Here is a 24,331-nt window from a genome sequence, read left to right as displayed (position 1 = left end):
AGAACAAGCATATTTCAGAGAATCTACCAGCAAAACAGGAAGCCTGTGACTTGTCAAAAGTTTTCCACATTTAGACAGTTGATATTTTGGTTGCTGGCTGAGATGCTCCAGTGCTCCGTAGAAGCCGAGCAGGCTCCAGTTGATAATCATCTGCTTTGTTGCGGGGAGCAAGGGGAGATGGAGCAGATGGCACCAGTTTTATTTTGCCGTGGATGCTTTCTCTGAATAAGGAATGCTCTACTGAATGCCAAGCTCTGTGGGAGAGGAGAAGCAAATTGAAGGCCTCCTGCACCACACTCCTCGTCAGGGAGAGGGGCTATTGTTGTGTGCGGGCTTCAATTCCAGAGTGACGGGTGAGCTCTGCTCATTCATTAATGTTGCCGAGCTCCACGATGGACAAGCCACATGGGAATTTCATTATCTTACTCACTCCTCCTTTCTGCCTCATTCAAAAGCCCCCAACACCCACCCACCCCACCCACCCCACCCACCCGCACCTTCTCACCCACCATTCCTTCTTCACTCATCCGTCGACTTGCCTACGTTGATGAGAAGTGATTCGGTTTCTCCAGCAAATAACCAGGAAAAATAGTACAACTCCAATTCAATTAAAGAGTAATGATTTAGTGTTTCAGCTAACTTAAAAGGAATTGGCTTTCCATTCTAAGCACATCTCTGATTGAACACTTCCATGATACTAAAAGAGCTCGTAAGAACGCACAGAACGACAACCACAGTTAAATCATATTAAATGCAGCATTTTTCACACAAATGAAACTATGCTGTGGTTCATCCAAATGTCACATTTTCTGGCATTTCAGTGGGCAACTATAATGAAAAACCAAAGGGGACTTCATTTCATATGGCAGTAAGAGCTTTTTTCCCATTGCACATTTGCATGCAATGTGAAAATAAAAAATAAAAAAATTTGAACAAGCATAATCCAAGTTCAACACAGTTGACCTTCACGGGCTGCCTGTGAATTATCTGCATGAAGTAACTTGCAGTTAATAAAATGTGTTTATGCAGAAAACAGGCCAAAGGTCAAAGGGCATCTGCAAACAAAAAATAGAGAGGAGTGAGGCGAGAGAGAGAAACACAAAACAATGAAAATAATCGGCCGTGGGAATCGCATGGGCAGTTCCTGAATACGATTATTTGTCCATACCATTTGTCTTCCAATTCTTCCTTCCAGTGTCTCGCGTGTAAGAACAGTTTCTGTCAACCGTGTGTAGCCCACACAGATCATAATACTTCATACCAGTAACAGGTCATTATAGACCTTGGAAGGCTGGGGTCACACGTAATCTGTGATTCATCTTCAAGCGTTTTGTGTCATGTGAATAGCCAGTCGCATGGCAGCAACTCAATGTATTTAGACGTGTACTGTAGACATGGTCAAGACGAGCGGCTACACTTTAAAACAAGCTTGAGAAAGTGGATGAAAGATCAATTCTTATGGTTTGCGCTGAATGGCTAGAAAAAGAGAAGACACACAGTGAGTGGCAGTTCTCTGTGTGAAAATGCTTTGTTGATGCCAAAGGTCAGAGGAGAATGAACAGGCTGGTTCAAGCCGATAGAACGGTAGAACAGTAATTCAAACAACACTTGTCACGACAGAGGTATGCAGAAGAGCCCGCTGACAGCAATGACAACTTTAACCGAGAAGCTGATTGGCGACGGTGTAGCAGAAGACCACACCAGGTGTCACTCAGGTAAGCTGAGGACAGGAAAATGAGGCTAAAGTGCAAAAATTGGACAATAGAAGATTGGAAACATGTTCCCTGGTCTCAGGAGTCTGAATTTCTGCTGCCACATTCAGATAGTATGGTCAGAATTTCAGCTTTCCATCATGAAACATGAAAATGTGGCTCCATCCTGCCTTGAATCAAAGGTAAAGACTGCTGCTGCAGGTGGAATGGTGTGGGGAATATGTTTTGGCACACTTTGGATGCCTTAGGCTGCGCTTGCACAACATTTTGAAGTGTGTTTTGAGTGTCACTTTACACGACAACGGTGGTCAGAGCAGCTGAAAACTCAACTTTTTGAAAACGGCTTCCAAGCTGGAACACCCCAACTCCATCTCTGTGTATACGGGGGGAAACCCAACTTTTCTGAAACTCTGTTAGTATGCATGCGCACCACGGCCGCGGGAAATAGTTCATCTGCGCATACATGAGTAGATTGAAAATGACAACAATGACGGCGTCCAGAGTGCCGTGACTCCCAGTCCATATTCTCCTGGAACTTGGCAGTTTTATAGTTGAGTCACCTGGAATAGCAATAAAACTTTGACATCTGTGCATGCAAGTGTAGCCATTGTTAATGTTTATAGCAAAATGTTCTCTACGTGCATGTGTGTGTGTGGTTTCACAACAACAACAACACACACTGGTAGACCAATATGAAAACTACAACATTTTCAGAGTTTCTGCAGATTCCATGTAAACGGACATTGTTTTCAAAAATGTGGCGTATAAATTAGAAACTTTTCTAAAACACAAAAAAAACATTTCACTTCAAATGCTATTGCGTAATCGGGGCTTTAATGTCAATTGGATATGTTACAAATTCACAGCCTACTTTATTATTGCTGACCATGTCCATCTCTTTATGACAGTGTAAGAAAACAATTGCCTCAACACAAGGCCATGACACAATCCATGAGTTTTGTTCTCCCGTACACATCACACACACTCTCATACTCTCATACAACCCTCACACACTCTCTTACGGCTCACACACACTCATCAATACCTCACTGCCATTGAAAGCTTTGTTACTACAGTCCCATTGAATGAGCCAACCATTTACTCAAACATCCTTCTGAGATCGCACTGTTATCATTTGTTATCAATGTAGCCCTCTGTGTAAATGGAGGCAGACTGCGGTGCAGCTTGGATCCCATTTCACACATAGAGCAATCAAACAGAGGTAGCAGAGGCGGTTTCCTCCTCGGTAATGATGCTGAAAGGGTTTGAGGAATCAATATTATCTGATCTGTGGAGCTCTGACACTGTATAGACAAAAAACTAAATCGTAAAGAAACCCTGTCCTACACAATACGTAGGATGTATTTAATTGGTGATTTACACAAATGTTGCAAGGACATCTGAGGAGCAGGCTACTCCCCCCTTGCCCATGTGCCATCACTTTGTGCTGGACATGGAAACTGGCACCAGCCAGCATAAATGATTGAGTTGGATGTCAGAAGCAGAGCTCCTGCCAAGGGGCCACAGCATCCATGCTAATGGGCTGATGGAGCCTAATCTAAATAAGTGTGAATAAAAGGGCTTTTACTGTGAGTGTTCACATCTAAAAACAGGGACGTGGTGGACACTGCTGTATCTTAATCAGACAGTAGGCAGGACAGAAAATATATCAGTTCATGTTGAACGTCCGGCTTCTGCGCTGACGTCAAGCGTCTATGTCAGTTGTGTGTGTGTGTGTGTGTGTGTGTGTGTGTGTGTGTGTGTGTGTGTGTGTGTGTGTGTGTGTGTGTGTGTGTGTGTGTGTGTGTGTGTGTGTGTGTGTGTGTGTGTGTGTGTGTGTGTGTGTGTGTGTGTGTGTGTGTGTGTGTGTGTGTGTGTGTGTGTGTGTGTGTGTGAGAGACGTTTGACGTGCTTCTCGTGCTCACGCTGTTTCTCTGTTTGTTTGTTTGTTTTATAAGTCCTCAGTCTTCTGAAGCCCATCTGAGATCAATCACGAGGCCGGGCATGATGGAGAGGCCTGTCACGGCTCACTGTTGTGACCTTGATTCCGTAAAACAAATAAAATAGGGAGAGGTATTACAGCAAGGTTCAACGCCAGCCAGACAAGAGACCACACCGAAGAGCATCTGGAGAGAGGGGTGAATAATGAGAGGGGAGATAAATGTCAAAGAGCAGAGCAGAGAGAAAAATGATGATGTTGAAGAGATAGAGAAAGGCAAATGTAGAAGGAAGGCTGTGGGACTGAGAAGAGACTGGGAAGAAGGAAGACACACAGACGGGAGCAGGCCCAGTTCTGTAGTCTTTGTAAGTTAGCCACGTCTTTGCACTGTTCATCAGTGCCACCCTCCTCTGTTTAAATCCTGCTGTGGACGATGCGGCGTGATGAAAGGGAGGAGCCCCGTGAGATTTTTATGCAACCTCCCTCATGTACCCTTATGTCAGAGCACATCAGCACAGTGCCTGAGTAAATTCTCCCTTTTCTCTGATGATGTTAGCCATGTACCCAGCACTCGGCACAGCTGGACTTGATTCAACTGAATTTACAAGACTACACATGACAACGCAGCACAGCTCTTTCCATCCGCATAACATAACCTGAGGATGCCATTATGCACCCCTGTCAGCACTTAACCTTCCCCCAGCACTTCAAAGAGACATTCAGAAGCGAGTATCTCAGAGGTGAAGCCCCCCTGGGGAGCTCCCCACCGACACACCGCAGACCCCGGACCCAACGCCCCACGCCGTCAGACGCAGCGCAGCACTGGCACATCAAACTGCTTCAGGAGGATGCTCTCCACTTCAGTTCACTCGGCACACATGCTAAAGATGACGGCCTGAACTCAGATGGTTCCACTGGTCAGAGAGAGGTAGTGGTCAGAGGTCGCCCTGCACTGCAGAGTGAAACTCCACTCACTCCCTCGGTTCAGCGCAAGGGCAGAAGAGAGTTCAAGAAGCTGTGATCAAACAACTACACCAACACATAATGAGAAAGACTTGGTTCGTCACACCGCCAGTGTAAGGTTTTCTCAGTTTTTCAACAATTACTTCATGAGAAATAGGAAAGTCTGCAACAAGATTCAGCCTTTACTCAAAACAGTGAATAATACATTGTTCATGTATTATCCTTTGTGGGTAAAGATAAACAAAAATCTGTTTTTCACCACCGGGCAAATAGGAAAGTAAGAATACCCTGCATATAAGTAATTCAGATTCCAGTAGTCACAGAGTCAAAGTCCTGCCCAACGCTCCAACTCTCAGTTTTATCACATTTCTCTCACTTTAACTCACTGTTCAGAAACTTGAGCAACAATTAAAATGATAAGAAGCAGCAAGCCTTTGGAAATAATTAATATGATGTGTACTTTGATATTTTTAGAGTTAAGGAAGAGTGAGTGGGATTAATAACTCTTTAAAGCACCCAGGAGTGACTGAGACATTTTGACTTTGTGTGTTAGGGAACTGTAAAGTTTCATGAAATCAGTGGCATGATCAAATAGGAGTGCTGAGAGATTCCATCATTTTCAGAGAACAAATTGACCACCAAGTTATAAACACTTTGCTATAGACGTAGTGAGCCTTCATTAAAATTCACACGGGTGTTTGTTCCTAACTGAAAACATGGCTTTCAGTTCATTTAGTTCATAAATTAAATGATTAAAAATCTTCAAAAAAATCAGTAATAATTCAACTAATCTAACATTTTGCAATTAAGGTATATTTCAATTTTTTTTAATTCCATTATCAGCAAAATATGTTGTTTTGACTATAAAGAGAGAAAGAAAATACCTGTATAATAATAAAAGGAAGCTGGCATGGCAGCCAAAAGCAATCACATTCTTTACTCCAGCAAAAGCACAGATACTACAATTAAAAATACCAAAGCAATTTTTTTCTACAAGTACAAAAATAAATAAATGTTCATATGTACAAAAAGCAAATATGAGTTATCTACTTTCTGGATATGACTATTCACTTTATTTAATTTTCTTGTAATCCTGTTCAGTGAGGACCTGTCAATGTCTCGCGTCTGTGCTGTTTTTACTGTAGTGTGTTTTAAATGTCTGAATAACGTCTTCTCCTGCTACTGCAGAACAGATACATTCTTTTAGGGGTGCATAATGGCAGTACAGGGATCAATAAAGTCACCTTGAACTCATGTTTACTCCTCATGTGATAATGTGTTTATCTGCGTGGCTTCACTGGCTTAAGCATTAGTAATGCCATGGATCATGATTGAAGTTTTGAGTCTAAACAAATTGATTTGTAGGTTTAAAAAAAACCAGATAATAACTGACTCCTATTAAAAAAAATATATATAAACACAAACAAAACTTACCGGTACTGCCCTCTACTTTAATTCTTCTATTGTAACTGAAGGATTTAAATAATAATAAGTGCAGATTTGCGTATAAAAGTAGATTTAAACAAAAACAGGCACTGAAGAGGAGTTACATATAGCTGAACAATCTACAATCTAAGTACATTAACAGTGCACAAATATATTGCTACTTGCCAACCCTACAGTAAAGTTTAAATGTACGTCTGGAAGCTTGCTTGCTCTCCCTGTGCAGGGTTTCTGCTCGAGCTTCTTCTCACCGTGCAGAATGTAAATGTAAAAGTGTGTGCGTTTTGCTGGTGCAAGCAGGACACACTGCAAAGATTGCCAAATATGAGCTTTTAACTGGTTATCCATGACCTTCGGACCTTCGGAAGTGGATAAACAAATACTTCAGCATTAGTATTGTCTTTTCGTCATACCACGAGCCACATGACTGTACAGCTGCATACAACTTTTTCTTACTTTAAGTGAGAGGGCACTTTCCTGCCTTTTACTCCCACTGAAGCTCAATTTTTGGGTTTCTATCCAAGAGTGAGCAATTTGTGCTCGACTTTATGTTTTTATGTTGTCTTCTTTTAAAACCAGCAAAAACAACTTTGAACTTAAATTTGAAAATGTGACTTTCACACAAAACATTTCACATTGAAAGACATTTTTTCCCCCTTTCCTGTGAGTGCAAATTGCACTTATCTGCATTCTTGATGAAGTCATGCACCCACATACTTTTCATAAATAAATGTACAGATCAATGGCCATCCAGCTGACTTATGAGGATTCACTGAGGCATAAGATTGTTTTCCTGATGCATTTAAAATAATGTATGTGTGTGTACGTAAGTGTATAAGCAGTTTCAATAGCACTTCTGCAGTAAACCTGACAACAGCTCCTCAATGATCATAAATCCTACTGGTAGACAAGATGCCTGCACAATATTCTGAGTGAAAGACACCTGTATAAAACACCACAGTTCATGAGCATGTGTTATTCCCGAGGGTCTATTAACTTAGTACAGATACAAAACACTCATATTTCTATCAGGACTATCAGTAATATTAGTAATATCCATCCATGCATCTCAATTTTAACCTTGTTGTTGCACACGTTGCTGGAAAAATGTGGATAAATGTAGAGGAAGCAGCGTCAGTCAATGCAGACAGCGCAGGAATGCTGGTGTCATCGCATTTGCCTTGATGTACATTTTATTTGTGTGCTAATCACGCAGGTCACACACCTTCTGCTTCACTCATACGTGGGCTGTTAGCTTTTCATTAAGATGCCACGATGCTTGCTGGGCTGTTAATGACCCAAGGCAGGGTTTTATAAATACATATGGTTGATTATCACGGGCTTGGTAAGATATTCTCATTAAAATTTCATAATGGGACCAAGGTTGTCAGTGCGCAAGGTTCCGTTTGGTATTTAATCGCTTTGAAAATCAGGAAATTATCAGTTGAAGAAGAGGTTTTTTTTTTCTCTGTGTATGACATGTTGAAGCACAGAAACCATGACAAACACGGCAGCGAAGGGAGCATGTCGTCACTCCACCATCAAGAGCTCCATGTGAATGGATGGAGGTTTGGCTCATCTGCAGTGCGTCGGAGTCTCATGGGTTGGCAGGGCTCCAGTCCTCTGCTCGCTTATTCATCTCTTTTTTCCCACAGCCAGTCTGACACACACACACACACACACACACACACACACACACACACACACACACACACACACACACACACACACACACACACTCACACACACGCACACACGCACACACACACACGCGCACACACACGCGCACACACACACGCGCACACACACACACACACACGCACACACACTACCACCCGATTCCCACAATGACAATAATCTGAAACAAACAAAAAATTCAGCGGCAGCATATGATGGCCACAAAACAAATTAGGCCAACGGACGTTTCAACATCAATCACTTCATGACGATAAGTGCTGAGCAGCCTTTCCATCAAAGGCCATTAGATTTTCAGTGCTGCGCATTTCAAAGTTACCGGGCTGATTCCCAGAGGTCTAGACACACCAAAAACAGGCTAAACTCGACATCCTAAAGAAAATATTCAGCCATGTGAGTAAATTATGCATACAAATGTGCCACAGGTTCGATAAAATGCTATGTAGATTTGCCAGTTAGGTGGTTCAGGGTGCGGAGGAAGTAAATAAATAATCCTGTTTAATAATTCATTGAAATTCATGTTGCTTTGCCTCCAGCCTTGAGAGTATTTAGAATGCAGCCTGCAAGGGCCCCGCTTCTGACTTGTGGTGGTGTGTGGTAAGATTATTGAGAACAGAGATGGATGGAGAAAGATCAAGGATCTTTATGCATCACACATATCACACACACAGGGCTACATGTGCACCATACAGTATGTATGCCACTCATCATATGTTCAATAAAATCGTGACAGGGGATATCCCCCGTCGACATCTTATCCCCTTTTTGCTCCATTTCTCCCTGGAACCGAAGATATAATCTCCAGAGTACGAAGACAAGTTCACACTGAGCTTCAGGCTGGTGAAAAGACTGAAGCTGAGAGGGATGGCAAGGCAGGCACACGGAGGACTGCAAATTGGGTCTAAAAGTCTTCCACGGGGAAGAAGAGTGAGAAAATAAAATTCAGAGAGGAGGGTAGGCAGCATGGAGTGGAGGAGAGACAGAGGAAGGGAGGTTTAAGGCCACTGATCCATGGGTGACCTATTCCCGATGATGTCTTGGCTTGATAGAATTACACCAGCAAATAAAATGATCCTCTCTCCCTCGCTCTGTCTTTCTCTCTTTCTCTGTGTTTAGATTGTACAGACCTGCTGTGGTCACTATGTCCAATTCAACCCTGTGCCCTAAGTTCATTCAATAAAAAAAATAAAACGAAAAAAAATGACATATCTGTAAAACCTCGTCCTGTTGGATGCTGTTGAAAAATTGCAAAAACTGGATGAGGCGCCGGTATACTTAAACATGCAAGGGTTCCCGGGTTCGGGAAAACCTTAACATGTTTGACAGAAAAGTGGGACAACTGATATCAAAGTACTCCAGCTGTAACTTTGTGATGATGATTTGGCACAGATCAATATTCAAGTAACAATTGCTTTTTGAAGTAAAGTTTTGGAATTGTTTTCTTTAGTTCTTTGGTAAATATTATATACAGATGCTGCTCCTTGTCAGTGGCCTTTCTGTTGGCGGCTAATTCTGTGCATCTTCTGTGTCGCTACGGTTTGTACACCATCTGACCAGTGAATCCGACTGCGACTGCCAATTATTTGTTGGGCAGTTTATAGGCCTTCATCTCTCACATACAATTGTTGGTGCGGAGCTGTGGGGATCGCTATTTGGAGTCGGCTCTGTTGCTTGCTTTGTCTCTGCCTTAACAAATACCTCATTTTGTTCAACATGGTGCTACCGGGCCTCCTGCAGAGGAAAGGTTGGTTATGGTTGGTTGAGATTGGAGTAAAATCGACTTCAGGATGTGTCTGGAGCACTGATGCCTTTGTTGTTTCGGTGACGAGTACCATTGTAGTTTGAAAGTTGAAAGTGAACATAATTTATGATTTGAGGCTGTAAAAAGAAAAAGAAAATTGTTGGAAATTCTTGAAATTGAAAAAAAATTAAAACATTGGATTGGATGCAAGATTATTTGTAAAAGCATAACAGTTTGGAGGAAATAGTCTGCTGAAGGGAACATCCTGTGATTTAGTGCAGCATGAACAGCTATGCAGCAACAGTGATTAGGTCATTAGCCTGTCTATAAAAGAGAAATTCAGGTACAGAGGTGAGCTCAGGTCACCCTCATTTTGAAAGTGCGCCGAGCCAAAAACTAAAATTGTGTTCTGCAATGTGAAGAAAAATAAACATTCAGGCAATATCTACTCCAATTTAATTCAAACAACTGCATAGAGACTTAGAAATTGTTTAGCTCCCGGGAAATATAACTTAGTTAAAGTTATTTCATAAATAAAGCTGGTTTACCTTCTTAGCCATCAGCTGTTTCTTTTAATTATGATCCTGCAAGATACCCAGTTCACTCATGTGACAAACATGTTGGGAGGATGAAAGTAAACGAGAGAGCGTTAACACCTTAAATCTGCAATCTGGTTTCATCAGACATGCAAAATTCAACCCTCTCAAGCCCCGTGCAGAGGATGTGTTCAACAGGTTGAACAGCGAGAGCAGAAAATGAGTTTTTAAACACTTTACAACAACAGTTCTGCCTGGATAATTACCTCAAATTAGCCCAAAACAGTAAAAGCCAGACAACTACAGCAACCTTTTCCCTGATTATTTTTGAGGGGGACAAAATCGTGATACCGAGCAAACCGCAGAATGAAAAGGCCTTCTTACCTCGTTCCGTCAGTGTGTAAACTGTTGTGCAGCGAGTTATGTTCATCATACACATGGCTGCAGTGATGAAGGCTTTTTTCCAACTCCTCCTCGTATTTCATCTACCATGCTGCAGGGCCTGAAGTGGGTTCTGTTGCCAACATCCACCCCAGCTCTACGATAATGAGCTCTACAGGCCCTGAACCTGACCCAAGCATGAAAAGCTACCGGTTAAAAATAACAGAGAGGACCAGCAATGTGGTCAAAGCATCACATGGTACTTCAGTGGTATAATATAATCTTGAAAGGGCCTAACAGAAATGCAAATGGAGCAGTGAATCACCAGATGGAATCAGGAAACCTGCAAGAAACCTATCAATGGCGGATGTTTATTCATGACAGGTGAGTTATGCGCAGTCGGTCTGTGGACCTGAAGGGCAGAGGAGCTTAGTCAACCAGGACGTTAAACTCCGAGCTTCATGACGATACTTTGTGCAGAGTCGTTCAAAGCCTCCCCATGTCCTCTGGTTAGAATTCAGACCGCTACATTAGAAACCACCACAGCGCGTTCATGCCGGTAACCTGCAGGACGTGGACCAAGAGGCCACATGTTTGAGCAAAAGAATGAACAATTGTATGCAAATTAAATCGGCATAATAATCTCTCTGCTTTTAACAAACAGGCTCAGCAACACAAATGAGCAGCAGAGTCGATAGCGCAGAAGCGGGGGAGAGAGAAACATCTTTCACTTATCCGTGGCAGCTCTGACGTGTCATCATTCGGATTAGCCTTGATGTTGGACTGGTGCACACAGCCGTAAATTTGACACTGCATTTAAATAGATGCCTGGATGGAACAGCCATCACTCACTTTGCCACAGCCCCGTGGTGGCTGTAATCATGATGACACAGTGATGCGACTGTATCCGTTTTGCTTTAACCGGGCTAAATTGCCGTTTATGACTATAAGAAAGCTGCTATTCCCAGAGGCCACAGTTAGTCGACTGCCTCCTATTGTCTTACTGCTGGATTTGTGGTGCACAGTACAAACATTGTCACCAATACCATTAACCCTACCTCCTCTCTCCTCCTCCTCCTCCTCCTCCTCCTCCTCCTCCTCCACCACCTCTTTTCCCCGTTGGTTCTCAGAGCTATTATTTTTATCTGAAAACCTAAACGAGGCTACAGAGGGAGAAGAGACAAGAGAACGAGAGCGAGAGGGGAAAAGAAGCGAGCAGAGAGACAGAGCGAAGCGGGAGAGGAAAACTGTGATTCTTCTGAAGCTGTGATCGATGCTACCAGCGTGTGTCTGCATCGCATGTTGCCAGCAAAAAGGAGGGCTCTATTGATTTGCTCCCATATTTCAATCAAAAAAAGTAGGTTCTCAACCCCCAGACTTTCCTCTGTATTGCTACAAATTACCAGCCTCTCGCTAAATAAAGAATAAAATTCCAAATGTCAAGCTTAAGCATATTTAAAGAAAAAGAAGGGAAAAAAAAACCCTCTCATCTTGTTATGCCGAGACAACAAAAGACATGTTTGTGAGTAAGAGTAGGACATCTTTGGAATGGTAATGATGTTTCATGTGGATTTCTGACTGTTGAAAGCCGGTGGCTATAACCTTCTCATGGGTATTTGTAGTGAGCTTCTATCCACATAACACTCCAATATGTCAAAAAAGTGCACCAGCAGCGGAAAAAAACCCACTATCAGATTATCAAATTATTGTGTTTTTTTTCCCTAGAAGTTTGAGTTGCATGTTAAGTGTGCTTGTGTGTGTGTGTGTGTGTGTGTATCTGCGTTACTGCACCAGCATGAATGCATCTCTATATATAAATCAGACATGTAAATTGTGCTTTATTTAGTACCTTTACATTTTTGAGCAATGAATTGACAAAAGAAGCTGCGATAAGACAACAATTAGCTCCATCACATTCTGAGAGAAATAAAAACAGACAGAGAGAGACGTCTGAGATAATGTGATCATGGGAAGAAAGTGAAGAAAGCAGTCGAAACAAAGAAACGTTTAATTCTTCACTGACATTAAAAGCTGGCAGTAAGAGTGCACAGGAAACAGACTGGATTAAGTTGCATTATGATTCTACGGCAGAACATCTCCGGTTTACTACGGTCAGCAAAGCATATTTGGAGATTTGTCGGCCTCCCACAAACAAATCTGCATCACAACAGGCCTGAGCACGGTTCCATGTTGTGATTTCCGAATCAGCCATCTGAATCCCAGCCAGAATGAGCTCTTTCAAACAGCCTGTCTGAGGAAAGTACAACCGAGTTCCCGGCGATATAATAACAATAGCAACTTTTTATTCTTATGAAAGCAAGCCAGTTATTGCTCAAAAGGTAGCAGGAGCTGCAAATTTAGCAGGAGCATAAGTCGAAGCCCCCTCTGTGGAACGACAACAAGATTAAAAGCAAGCGGAAAGCTTAATGTTGGAAAATAAATTCCAGCTTAAAGTGAGACATCTAAAGTGGGTGAAATGCAATTTATTACAAAAGGGAAAAAAACCCACTAAAACACAACGCGTTGAGTTTTAAACTAAATGAGAAATAGTTCCAAGCAGTGGACATCCACAAGTCAGGTGCAAATAAGCCTGCACACAGCCGGCTTTTTTAGATCAAAATAGACAGCAAATTGATACAATCAAATCCAAAAAGCGTCACCGCCATAGGAGATGCAATTTCGCTCCTTCTCTCCATGATGGTGTCGGGATTTGTGCTTCTATTTTCTTTTATGGTGCCATCGTTTCTCAAGCAGTTTCTTTTATGTGCCTCGGAGCCTGGTGAAAAATGGTAAAGATACTTTCAACACAGAAAGTAATTGAGGCGCGCACGCACACACGCGCGCACACACACACACACACACACACACACACACACACACACACACACACACACACACACACACACACACACACACACACACAGAGGTTTTCAAAGCTTCAGGTGACATTTCATTGACATGATTTGGCCTTTAAATGACGTTATGCTGCTTTGACTGGCTTTGATTTTGCTGCTTTCCAGTTAATTAAACATCTCTAAGTATTTGATGGGCAACCACTTCTTTAGGAAAAAAAAGTGTTCATTCTTAGAACACAGATTTTGTTTCGCAGGTGTTTCCAGTAAAGTTGTATTTCCTTGTTGCTTTAAGTATAAATCACATTTCATTCAAAAAACAAAAATGACTTTATGTGTACTGTATGTATGAGTCATTGAAACTTTTGAAAAATAACTTATGTAAGCTGTAGAAAAAACTATCTTGAAAGCAGCATTTCTCCAAATCGCTCGTCTTATCCTAACATTAATTATCAACCTAATAACAACCTTGGCCAATGTTTTGTTCTGTGAATTGCACTAAAAATGGAATGACTAAAATCTGAACTCACTGAATGTTCCCATATGGTGAGTTTTTGAAAGGTTGTTTAATCCTTACACTCGTTATAAAATCGACACCTTTAAAACTTCATTTATTCATTTAAAGTAAAAAAAGAAACATAAACTGTGGAGCAGCAGCCGTGCCATAATCTTTAGATATGCGCTAGAATAGGGACAATGACAGGTAAAATGGCTACATGAATCCTTAACATGGATTCGACTGAGATGTCACGCTCCAGAGCATATCCTAATGCTGAACTGATACTTAACCCAGACAGTCGAGTGGAGTAACGTCTCTTCTACCTTGTGAGCACAGAGCCGATTTACAACAAATAAAGAGAGCACATAATATAATTTTAAAAAGAAATTATGAGGAATGTCAAACCTCCGCATTGCTCTCATCCTGTACATAAATGGATAAATGTGCAATTTAATAAATGCCATACTTTTTTTTTTTCTATTTAAATAGTATATGGCAAATTTGATGTTGCAGCTAAATTTCACTGAAAATCATTTTTATAACCAGGAGGCAATTCAGGTGCGTCGGAGAAACCAATGCCTCATTTTAAGTGATGAAAGGTGGTAAATATTGTGGGGAAAATGCAAAACCATCCTTTCCGTGTGATTGACACGTCCACATCTCCTCTCCTCTAAACAGGCACTCCACTCTCCGTCTCCTTCCCCCTGCTGCCTCCCCTTCAGTGAGCTTTACGGCGCGCTCTCCTCCGTCATCTCTCTCCTCTGCTTACTAATGAGCCATGAGATTGACAGCTGGATTACTGGGATGGTTTGTAATCCTTTAATTTCTCCATTTAAGATAATCACCCTCTGGATGGAGCATGAACTACAAAGGCATGTACACGCAAACATGCAAATACACACAATACACAAAAAGTATACTGTGGTTGTATAGGGATAAATAAACGACATCGGACAATAAGCAGAACAAGAAAATAAAGTAGAAACAAGAGCAGGCCAGCGCCCTGATCAAATATAGATTCAGGGCTGAATTAATCCCAAGGACAAAGTAGAGCGAAAGCCTCTCTCAGGCGAGGGACCTTCTTGATATTAGAGTTTGTAGAACAAAGGCATCTTGACAGTGCAGTCTTTTAATTAAGGCGATAGAATAGCAAAAGCCCTGTGGCTTCAGAAATGGCTATATGGTACAATACAGAGTGGCCCTCTGGAGATGCATTTAGCAGCAGCTTAGAAGGATCTATGTGTTGAGTCAAGCTGAACGTAAATCATTTTGATTGGGCCGTGTTTTTCATCTGCGCCAGTGCTGCAGACTGAGGATATGAGTGTTGGCGAACACGCGAGGTCAAGTGGCAGCACAAGGTCAAACCACTTGGCCATAATTCATCAATAAAGTGAGAAGCTGCATGTCACTTTGAGCCTTTGACTGTGGGGGTGGGGAAGAGAAATAAGCACCACAGCTGAGCAGGAGGGCAGGTAAGGGTTGGTAGGTGGGGGCCCCTCGCAGCTCGTCACTCAGCAAACATGGTGACATCTAAACACATTGACTAACCTGGAAAGCTTGTTGGAAGTATGGCGGCATAATGTACAAATACACAAAACTCCGGTATGAAAAGGGTGACGTTCACGAACATCAGGTTCATCTCCTTCCGTGTTCACAATTCTGAATTCCCAAAATTGCTTTCTGGCCGTCTGGACAAATACCTGAATTATTTTGAAGATTAGTAAATGCTCCAGTTTGATCAAAATCTACTCCATAGCAATTAGAGAAATGCACAGCTACTGAAGTGCCACCCAAGATTGAAAACATTCCTGATGGAGATCAACTCTTAAATACTTATGTTCTGGACTGGAAGTGAAGTCAGACTTTTTTAGTACCCAATGAGAGCCTTTTTTTTTGTTTTTTTTTTGGGGAAAAAAGAAGGCTTCACAAAACTGAAAGCCTGTTTGGAAAAGCCACAATTTCTGACAGATAAGAGAAATTGAAAATTGGTTTAAACAGGAAATAACATGGAAATATTTCAGAGTGTCAATGTTTGTATGGAGCCCTTCCTCTTTATGTCTCAGATTCTTCAGCTGGATCAGTTAAATGGCTTTCCATTTGTCATAAAAATCGTAATATGTTTGTCTACTTGCTTATACACCTAAATATCAATGGAATGTACCCTGTCATGACAAGATAAACAAGTATTACACCATGCCAGTGCCCAATTCCAGTCAAGACACTTTAGAACTGAGGACCTGATTTGTATTCAGATGCATGTAAATCCTGAAAGCCAAGAGGAGGGGAGGGAACATTTGTAATGAACTGGTGTATTCTGGGTTACACTTGCAGCTGAAAGGTGAAACAGAGGTCTCCTAGTGGGAAAATGGTTCTTTTCTGCACTGCAAAAAAAAGAAAAGCCAATGGAGTCTTAATCAAGGCCGCCGATCATTAATGTGCACCAAGATGCAAAGTGCTCATACACATCGATTGGAAGAGAGGGTGGTCAATTAAAAAGGTTTTCAATAACTAATGCAAATAGTATTCACAGAATACAAGGTCACCAACGGTGGAGGTGGTGTATTGCCTTCAAAAGGCTGCTTTCAGAAAGCTGCTTTCTTTGATAACGCGTGTAAAGAAAGACATCATCCAGGAGCTTTAAACGCCGAATTGGAGACAGTTTCCGGAAAGCAAGAAAGAAAAACAACGACATTAAACTTTGTCTATCAATATTCTTCTCTAAATTTGTCCTTGTCTGAAATCCTAACACACTGTAGTGAAGTCCACAGTTCTTCATCCAACACAGTCCTCTTTCTTATCCGTTAATCCCTTTGCCAAAGACCTTTTTTTGGCTAACACCATCAGAAGAGGCTGGCTCTACTTTCTTCTTTATAATCACTCTATGATTTAACCCAAAGCCGCCAGTTCTTGCAGATACCATCTGAGGACAGATGATATCGTGGTTCGCTGTGTTTGAAGGTCAGAGCAAGTCGCACAATTAGTTCACTTCCATTTTGATGGGAAATGCAGATTTTCTGCCAAAAAAAAAAAAAAAAAAAACCTTAATCGCACCTGGAAGAGTGTGAAGAGGCTGGATGTACAGCAACCAGAGCCTCAGACATCACATTTATCTCTGACAGCTTATCACCATCTAAACACAAGAAGCTTGAGATGAGCCAGGCGTGCCTCCCGGCGGACACCAAAAGGGAAAGCAATGAAACGAACTGTGCTGTAATGAAACTCCTGGTGAGTGCATGGCATGACCCGGCAACCGACCATCAGACAAAAACTAATACCAGTACACTGAGAGGGGAGCACAGCGGGGATCAGTGCACTCAAACTAATAAAATTCAGATGGATGCCCTGATAATATTTTCACTGACAGACAGGTTCCCATCTATGAAACTCGTTTGCTTTTCTTCTTTTTTTTTTAAACTTACTACCTCTACTGAGGAAGCAACTATAAAACAGGATGAGAAGCATTGTGCAGTGGCATGTACTCGCTATATCTTGGGTGGCTTGGTTGATGAAATTGGCTCAGCATGTTATGTCATGTTGTAGGGAGTTTGAGGGATATGGGAACGTAGCTTGGTTTGGTAAGAAGGCAGGCGGAGATAAAGAGAAATGATGTAGCTCATCTTCTGTACCTGTATTCTATCAGCTCGCCACAGACTGCAGGTCCTGGCTGCAGAGATGAAAGACTCTCTGGAGGACAAGAGAGACGTTCGTGAGTCAGAAGGAAAATGGCATCCCGCTTATCAAATGCCTGGAAACATAATCCCCATCCCCTCCCCTCCCCTCCCCCTCCTCCCTTCGCCCCCAGTTCTTCGGTCTGGACGTACTTATGAAAGCCCTGTCACTTTGGATAGTGGGTTAGAAGTCAGAAGTTCTCCACGGCACAGTAAATGCCGAGCTGACTGTTTCAAAGCAGATATGGCTCCTTGCCAGGTTTTGCCGCTGCAGTCTAATTGGGGTCATGTTACAAGTCATTTCGTGTGTGTGTAACTTTTCGAGATGGAGCCGAACAATAGGATATCCACCTTGAAAGCATATAGCTGATGAAGACAGGATCCTCCTTAAATTAATCTGTAAGATTAAAGTACGGCGTGTTTAATTTTTCAGCCCCCTCAAGATCTAGTTTTAAATTAAGATTCTGGGGATGAGGGAAGCAATGAAAGACACAATTGTATGACTTCATCTGCTGCGATTCAAGTGACAACATGAGGAAAACAAGCAGAGCAGAGCAGCATAGGATCATGGGAGGAAAGCAATTTTTGCTCAGTTAGCATTTAGACACACTGTTTTTAGGCTAGAAAGCTCATAGTCTTCACTTTCTTTTGTCTCAGCTCTGTTCTTCACAACAAAGTCACTCACCAATGCATTTCTAAACCGTCTCCTGTAAGACTAATACTCACACACACACACGCACACAGACGAACGAGAAGAAAAATATGCAGCAGTCAGACAAGGGTCCAAACCACACAAAGTGGGTTCGTTGGCCTTCTTTTAGGACAGGTGAGGGGCAAAGGGTGAAACTCATCACTGCCAACTCCCCAAACACGCTTTGACAGCAACTTAAAGAGACACCATCCCGACTGAATTGTATTTCAAATCAATGGTTTTGTACCGAGGCTACATCAATTGTCCGAGTTCCGGGGTGTCCGTTCTGGCTCTTGCAACGAGGTGATGGTTTACACAGCAATGTGCAATCATTGGAATATTTCTTTTCATGGCTTATCTGCCCACAGTGAGACTCTGCACAGACTGCGAATGGAGGCCCGGCTGTCTGCTCGCCTGCGTGCCGCCGCCACTCCTGCCAATCCTGACCCAGCTCTCGAAAAAACATTTCCACAGGAGCATGGGGTGATTTATTCAAAGGAACTCTGCAGCAGGGCAGAGATTTGTGACTTAGTTAAACAAAGGTCCTCCATGGTCAACTGCAAAGCCATAACAGCCTTTTTAACCTATAAAGCCAAAGGGGCCACTGAATGATGCATTGCAATTCTAAAATGACCTTTCAGTACTTTCAACAGACATTTCACTTTATCTACAGGGAAAACAGAAGAAGAAAAAAAGCATGTGAATGTGTCAGTGTAATGTATTTATTAAAAAGCACATACATTTTCAGTCTAAGTCCATTTTCAAAAGCATGCTGAATCTCATGTGTATATTAGTTTAACTTTGTTCACATGCATCTATATGTTTATTAATGTTTTCCAAGAAGAAACTAGGATATAATCTGATTGGTCAAGACAGGCACAAAATACACTACTGCAATAGGAAGTAGAACATAAAACATGAATCCGATTTTGTAAACATGATTTAAAATGATCCAACATTGATATGTAGGTAACCTTAAAAGCAAATTAGACTGTATGAGAAGTGACATTTCAACTCTGTTTCCGTCATCAAGACTTAAGTGTGTGTTGATGCCGCACCAGGTTATAATGATATTGATAGGTATCCCTATTATTCTAACTCTTTCATGTATGTTGAATAATATTAGAGTTCTACATTGCCAGCTTCCAAATACAAAGTCAGAGTTGTGATCTTCCAATCGATGTGAACAACAGTGTTAAAGAACAAAATAAAACATTCAATCCTAAAGGAAAGTAATCTCTTCATGAAAATTGTGTTGGATTATGTTAGATTGTGTCACTGTATGCAAACACTGTGGTTCATAAGACAAATTCAGGCAGCTGCAGCACCAAGAAAGATATTTCTAACCTTGATCTAAAACTGTTATAGTACATTTAGTGAGGAAAAAGAAGCATGTGTCACTGCTCCTAAATGAGTCACACACTGTCAATAAGTCAATAGATACCGACTCAATGTCCCACCTCAGCCTGAAGAACACACTGTTCAGCAACTGGAAACAGAAGCCTGGTTCGCACTGCACCTGCTGGGCCTCAGCTCCCCATCGCTCACTGTCCATCTCTCCGGGGAGAAAACAGTCGTGGCCCACAACAGTCCAGCAGCCCCCGAGCCAGCTCCAGAGCATCCCAGACACTCCCCTTTTTCATCCCTGGTCCATTCATTTTCTTGGAAAATGACAGTTTCAGGTTATACATAGCTTGGTGTTTGTATTAAAGACTTCCAACCACTTTGCGTCCCACCATATAGAATGCAGACCCTCAGTAAGGCCAGCCACTGTACATTAATCATAGCATGAGGACTTATGCTGCCGCAGCCTACATCCTTTTGAATGGCCAATTGGGACAACAGCATGGCTCTGGGATTGATTTTCACAAAGAACAAACACAGGCACAGACAATGAAATCAGAGAGACTGGAAGCAAACGTAATGTGGGATCAAAGCCAGAGCTCGTGCAGCATATAAGGTAAATCAAATTGATGCGGCTGAGCTTTGGCATTGACAGTTTTTTTTTTTTCAACCAAAGTGTTAGCAGCTAACAGACTAACAGACCAGCACAAGCTGAGTGTGTGTGCAATACCCCCCCCCCCCCCCCCCCCGCCCCCTCGCCCCCTGGGACATGTGTGCATGTGACACACACAGACCCAAAGTGGGAACCAGCATACCTTATCTGTCCAGATACATCTCCCTCAGTTAACATAGTTTGGGTCGGTAAGGACACCTCAGCCCATTTCCAAACAGGCTGAACCCTTCAGGCAAACTGGCTCCCCGCTGACCGCCTGCACTGTCCTTGTCAGCTGCCCAAATAACAAAATAACCTCCAGAATAATTCAATTGTTCAGCTGGCAGTCGGAAAAAAGCTCAAACAGCTGTTACAATGAGAAAGCCTTTTTCTCCTGGCAAATAGCATTTCACGTAACAATGGACAAATATTTGGCTATAAAAACAAAGTATCAAGGGAGAGCTGAGCTTATTGTGTGCTGGCGTTGAGCTGTTACTCAGAAGTATGAGAAAGAGTCTAGCAGGTTACAAGACAAAAACTAAAGGAAATGTAAAACGGCCCAAATGTTGGGTTTGTTTTCACCAAGATGAAAGAAGTCCCTTGACTCGCAGCAAAAACCTTCAGCATTTTGAGCAGATTGACACTGAAGTAATGCAACACCAAGCCTTTCCTTACCTGGAGGATCATTTCATCATCGAAAAGTTTAAAGAGCGCAATATAATGCAGTCTGTGTTGGAGAAGTGAATGTCAAAGGTGTTGTTTATCTGTCAGTTATGTATATTGGCAGGCTGAAATGTGGCTGGGGGGGTTCATTTCCATTATGGAGAAGATTTGCCAGAAAACAGAGACACCGAAGGAGTTCCGGCGTAATTTCAACGTAGCAGGAGATGAACCTCACAGCAGATTCAGTCAACTGCCAGCACTGAAGAGAAATGGAGCGAATAAAAACAGAATTGAATTCTTCAAAAAAAAACCTGAAAGAATAAAAGGGCCGGAAAATGTCCTACAATAAGCGGTGGAAATAAAATAAAAGTTTTGGGCTACCAACTGCAACACGCAGAGCTGGGAAACAGGCAATTTAAATTAGTCTGCTTTGTGAGCTCGCTGCTTAGTCAATCAAAAAAGAAGAAATATATTGCTTTTGCAGCCATCACAGTAATTTAGGTGCTCATTCATCGATGAAACCTCATATCTGATAACAACTCTCGAACAAAATGCATCACACACCTGCTGCCACGTCGCGTACTCACAACAAAAGGTTTGTTTTTTTTCTTTGATCCCACATCTCATACTGCTTCGCGATGGCTATGCTCAAAATGAGCTCCTTATATTGAACATTCACATCCAAAATGCATTTTGAGCTTCTTCGGGACTGATGGAGCGGACCCCACCTTAATAAACATCCCTGCACACATACACACACTCAACTCACTCAATTTGAGGCTGGGGACACATCTGGACGGAGAAGAGATAATATTCTCAGTCTATCAGTGAGATCCAGCAGCCGCGAGCTTACCTTTGAGGATGCTCTGGCCGTGAAGAACATCTCTCGAGACAATCACTGTGTAGAAGTTCTGGGAGAAGCCCGGTCTGCATGGGGGTTTGAGAGGCTGGCCTGCCTTACTCCCCTGGGGAACAAAACAAGATGGCCCGTTAAGCATCGGCAAATTGACTTGTGGCTGCAGGGTCACGGGCTGATCTCGCAGCCTTTCCAAGCTGATATTGAACCTCACACTCTTTTGTCACAGTGAGTGATTTACTTTGGAATGGAGAGTGTTGTGTTTTGAGCATCACCGTGTGGAAATCCACATATAGGACTGAAGGAACCTGCTTAGAATCTGTGTGGTGACACATCAAGTCTCCTGAGTGGTACTCCAATCTCCTGAGGGATTGGCTCATACAAATCCTTGTCATCACTAGCAAGATCGTATTATCATTATCTTTATTGGATTATGAGTACATGAAAAAGTCAAGCAACATGGGGGACAGCATTGTAGAAGATGGCAATGGCTGACAATAAACATTTAAACATAGAACATGAACTGAAAGGTGCAGGGAGATGGTGCATGTGCAAGAGAAAGCAAAAAAGATCAATTCAAATGTACTGTATTGTAAATGCAAGTTTGCAGGCACAGTGCCTTAAAGGAAGTACAGTACTTGTAGCCATCTACCCGATTCATTGCACCACTTTATGTTTTAAGAAAGGGATACATTGTGGAGTTTATCACGTAATAAAATAGGTGGCTCGTTATTTCCAGGACTGCTCATTTCTGCCAACTACTACAGCGACAAGGAGGGCTATAATGCCTTTTTTTCTGAAAAATCGGAAATAAAAAAGATAAGACATTCATAAAACGTGATTTTTCCTTTTGAATGACGCGCCTCTAGAAACCTCTGAGTCAATAACTGAGATGTGATGTTTCGAAAAGCAGAAATGACAGTGCGTAAACGTGCGTAAACGAAGTTGATCGCAGCCAACAGAACGTCAGTCCCCTTCAGAAACCACTGTCCTCTGCAATAATGCACAGCAGTTTATTTGGGCGGGGAGATGAGCAGGCGAGCAAAGAGTTCTCACGGACTTTTTCTTCCCTTCTCCTCACCACGAGAATATTATTCTCCAGCCAAAATGTGCCCTTATGAGACTCGATTACACGCGTCATGTTGCCTTTAGCGCAGCACTACGGGCAGAAAGTGAACCGTTCACGGCCACTTTGAGCTCCGGCAGCTCCCTGCAAAGCCCAAGTAAGCACGACAGCAGTGCAGCACTCCTACTGCGCTGTGAAGCCCCAAAGACATGCAGAAATTCACTCATCTTACCGAGGATGCGCCCGCGAGTAAGGTGCACGCCAAGATGACGCAGCCAACGTTCATCTTTGCAAAAAAATAAAAAAGAATAATTATAATATAGAGGATAAGAAGAGATGGTTCTTCTTCGCCAAAATAGACCTCAGTAATTCCCGGAACCCTGCTTTTCCTCCTCGGCTGCAGTGTGAGAGACCGTCCTTACTTGTCTGGTGCAAAAGTGCCGCTGAGACGGAGATGCTGCGCTCGGTCCAGACGAGGCCGGAGCTCATTGGATCAGCGCGTCACTACGACTCCTCCTCCTCCTCCTCCTGCACGGCGGAGAGCCTCTCCTGCGAGGCGCTGCGCTGCGCTGCGGCGCGGTGCGGTGCGGTGCGCACCGTCTCAGCTCCCACACTTCCCGTCATCATGCCCCGTACCACTTCTGGGAGATATTGGTGGAAAAAGAAAAGCCTCCCCCCCCCCGGGCTATTTAGATTCATATTTTTGACCAGATTGAGCAAAAGCGTCTCTGGCTTTGTGAGTGACAACCAACCATCCGAGTCCTCTCATGTGTCCATCAGCTAACTGGAGTCTATTTCACACCCCAGTTACCCCCTCTGCCCCTGATCCAGGTTAGAGGTATATAGAACTGGTCGCTGAGTTATTTGCTTTTTGTCAAAGCTGCAACTATAGTCCACTGCATGATACGACTTGGTGAAATAAAGGCCGAGGAGCCTGTGGGATCATCTACAACCGGGTATCACGCTCATTTTTAGTTCGTGGGGGTAAATACATAGGGATCGACCATAAACACTGAGCAATTTTTAACATGCCTACTGGTGCAAAATGCAGTGATATGTCCAAAACCCATGTCGTCCATTGGTGGTGCATATTTTTTTTTCCTCTTTATAATTTGTTGCAACTAAAAATGCAACAAAACATTCAACTAGTTGGTCGCATCTACAGAAAAAGGTATTTCTGTTCAGGCCAATGTTTTCAAAAGTCTCATTCATCTGATACATGATCTCTGCAGGTTTTTTGTAGGTTTTACAGTTTCAAAGATCAAATTGATTGCCTGAATGAACGCTATTTAGGTCCATAGGTCATATGTTTATTATCCTTGAATGACAGATGTGGTCTGCTTTTCTCAACCGTTCATCCAGTATTACATCCTCGTATACATTTATTAAAGAAAATGAATAGTATATAACTCCATTTATTGTTAGGCTTAAAAGATGTTCTTCCATAATAATAATGACTATATCATTCTGCTAGAGCAAAGAATGTGGGACCAGGATAAAATACAGTTACTTGACAGACTGCAGAAATATAAGTTGAGACTTTGTGCCAAATTGTACTTAGGGAAAAATTACAATAGGTCCATAAATATTTCAGATTTTTACAGTGTGGTCTGAAATGATGCATGGGGGA

At 42.4% G+C, this 24,331-nt stretch overlaps 1 protein-coding gene across 1 annotated transcript in view; it reads right to left on the bottom strand.

Annotated features, from left to right (window-relative positions):
* The window catches only part of cdh4 (cadherin 4, type 1, R-cadherin (retinal)), a gene marked incomplete at its 3' end in the record, with an annotated part of 230,220 nt that extends 207,179 nt beyond the window's left edge, over window positions 1-23,041 (bottom strand). The window contains exons 1-2 of the mRNA XM_080494878.1: window positions 22,934-23,041; window positions 21,633-21,744 (exon numbers count right to left, since the gene is read on the bottom strand). Of these exons, the coding sequence (XP_080351004.1) occupies window positions 21,633-21,744; window positions 22,934-22,987 (166 nt within the window). The 5' untranslated portion in view covers window positions 22,988-23,041. The remainder of the gene's footprint in view (window positions 1-21,632; window positions 21,745-22,933) is intronic.
* Between the last annotated feature and the right edge of the window lie 1,290 nt (window positions 23,042-24,331).

The sequence above is a fragment of the Blennius ocellaris genome (assembly GCF_963422515.1).
Source record: "Blennius ocellaris genome assembly, chromosome: 4".
NCBI lineage: Eukaryota > Metazoa > Chordata > Actinopteri > Blenniiformes > Blenniidae > Blennius > Blennius ocellaris.
Note: the sequence above shows the minus strand (reverse complement) of the source record. Positions and strands in the feature narration are given on the sequence as shown.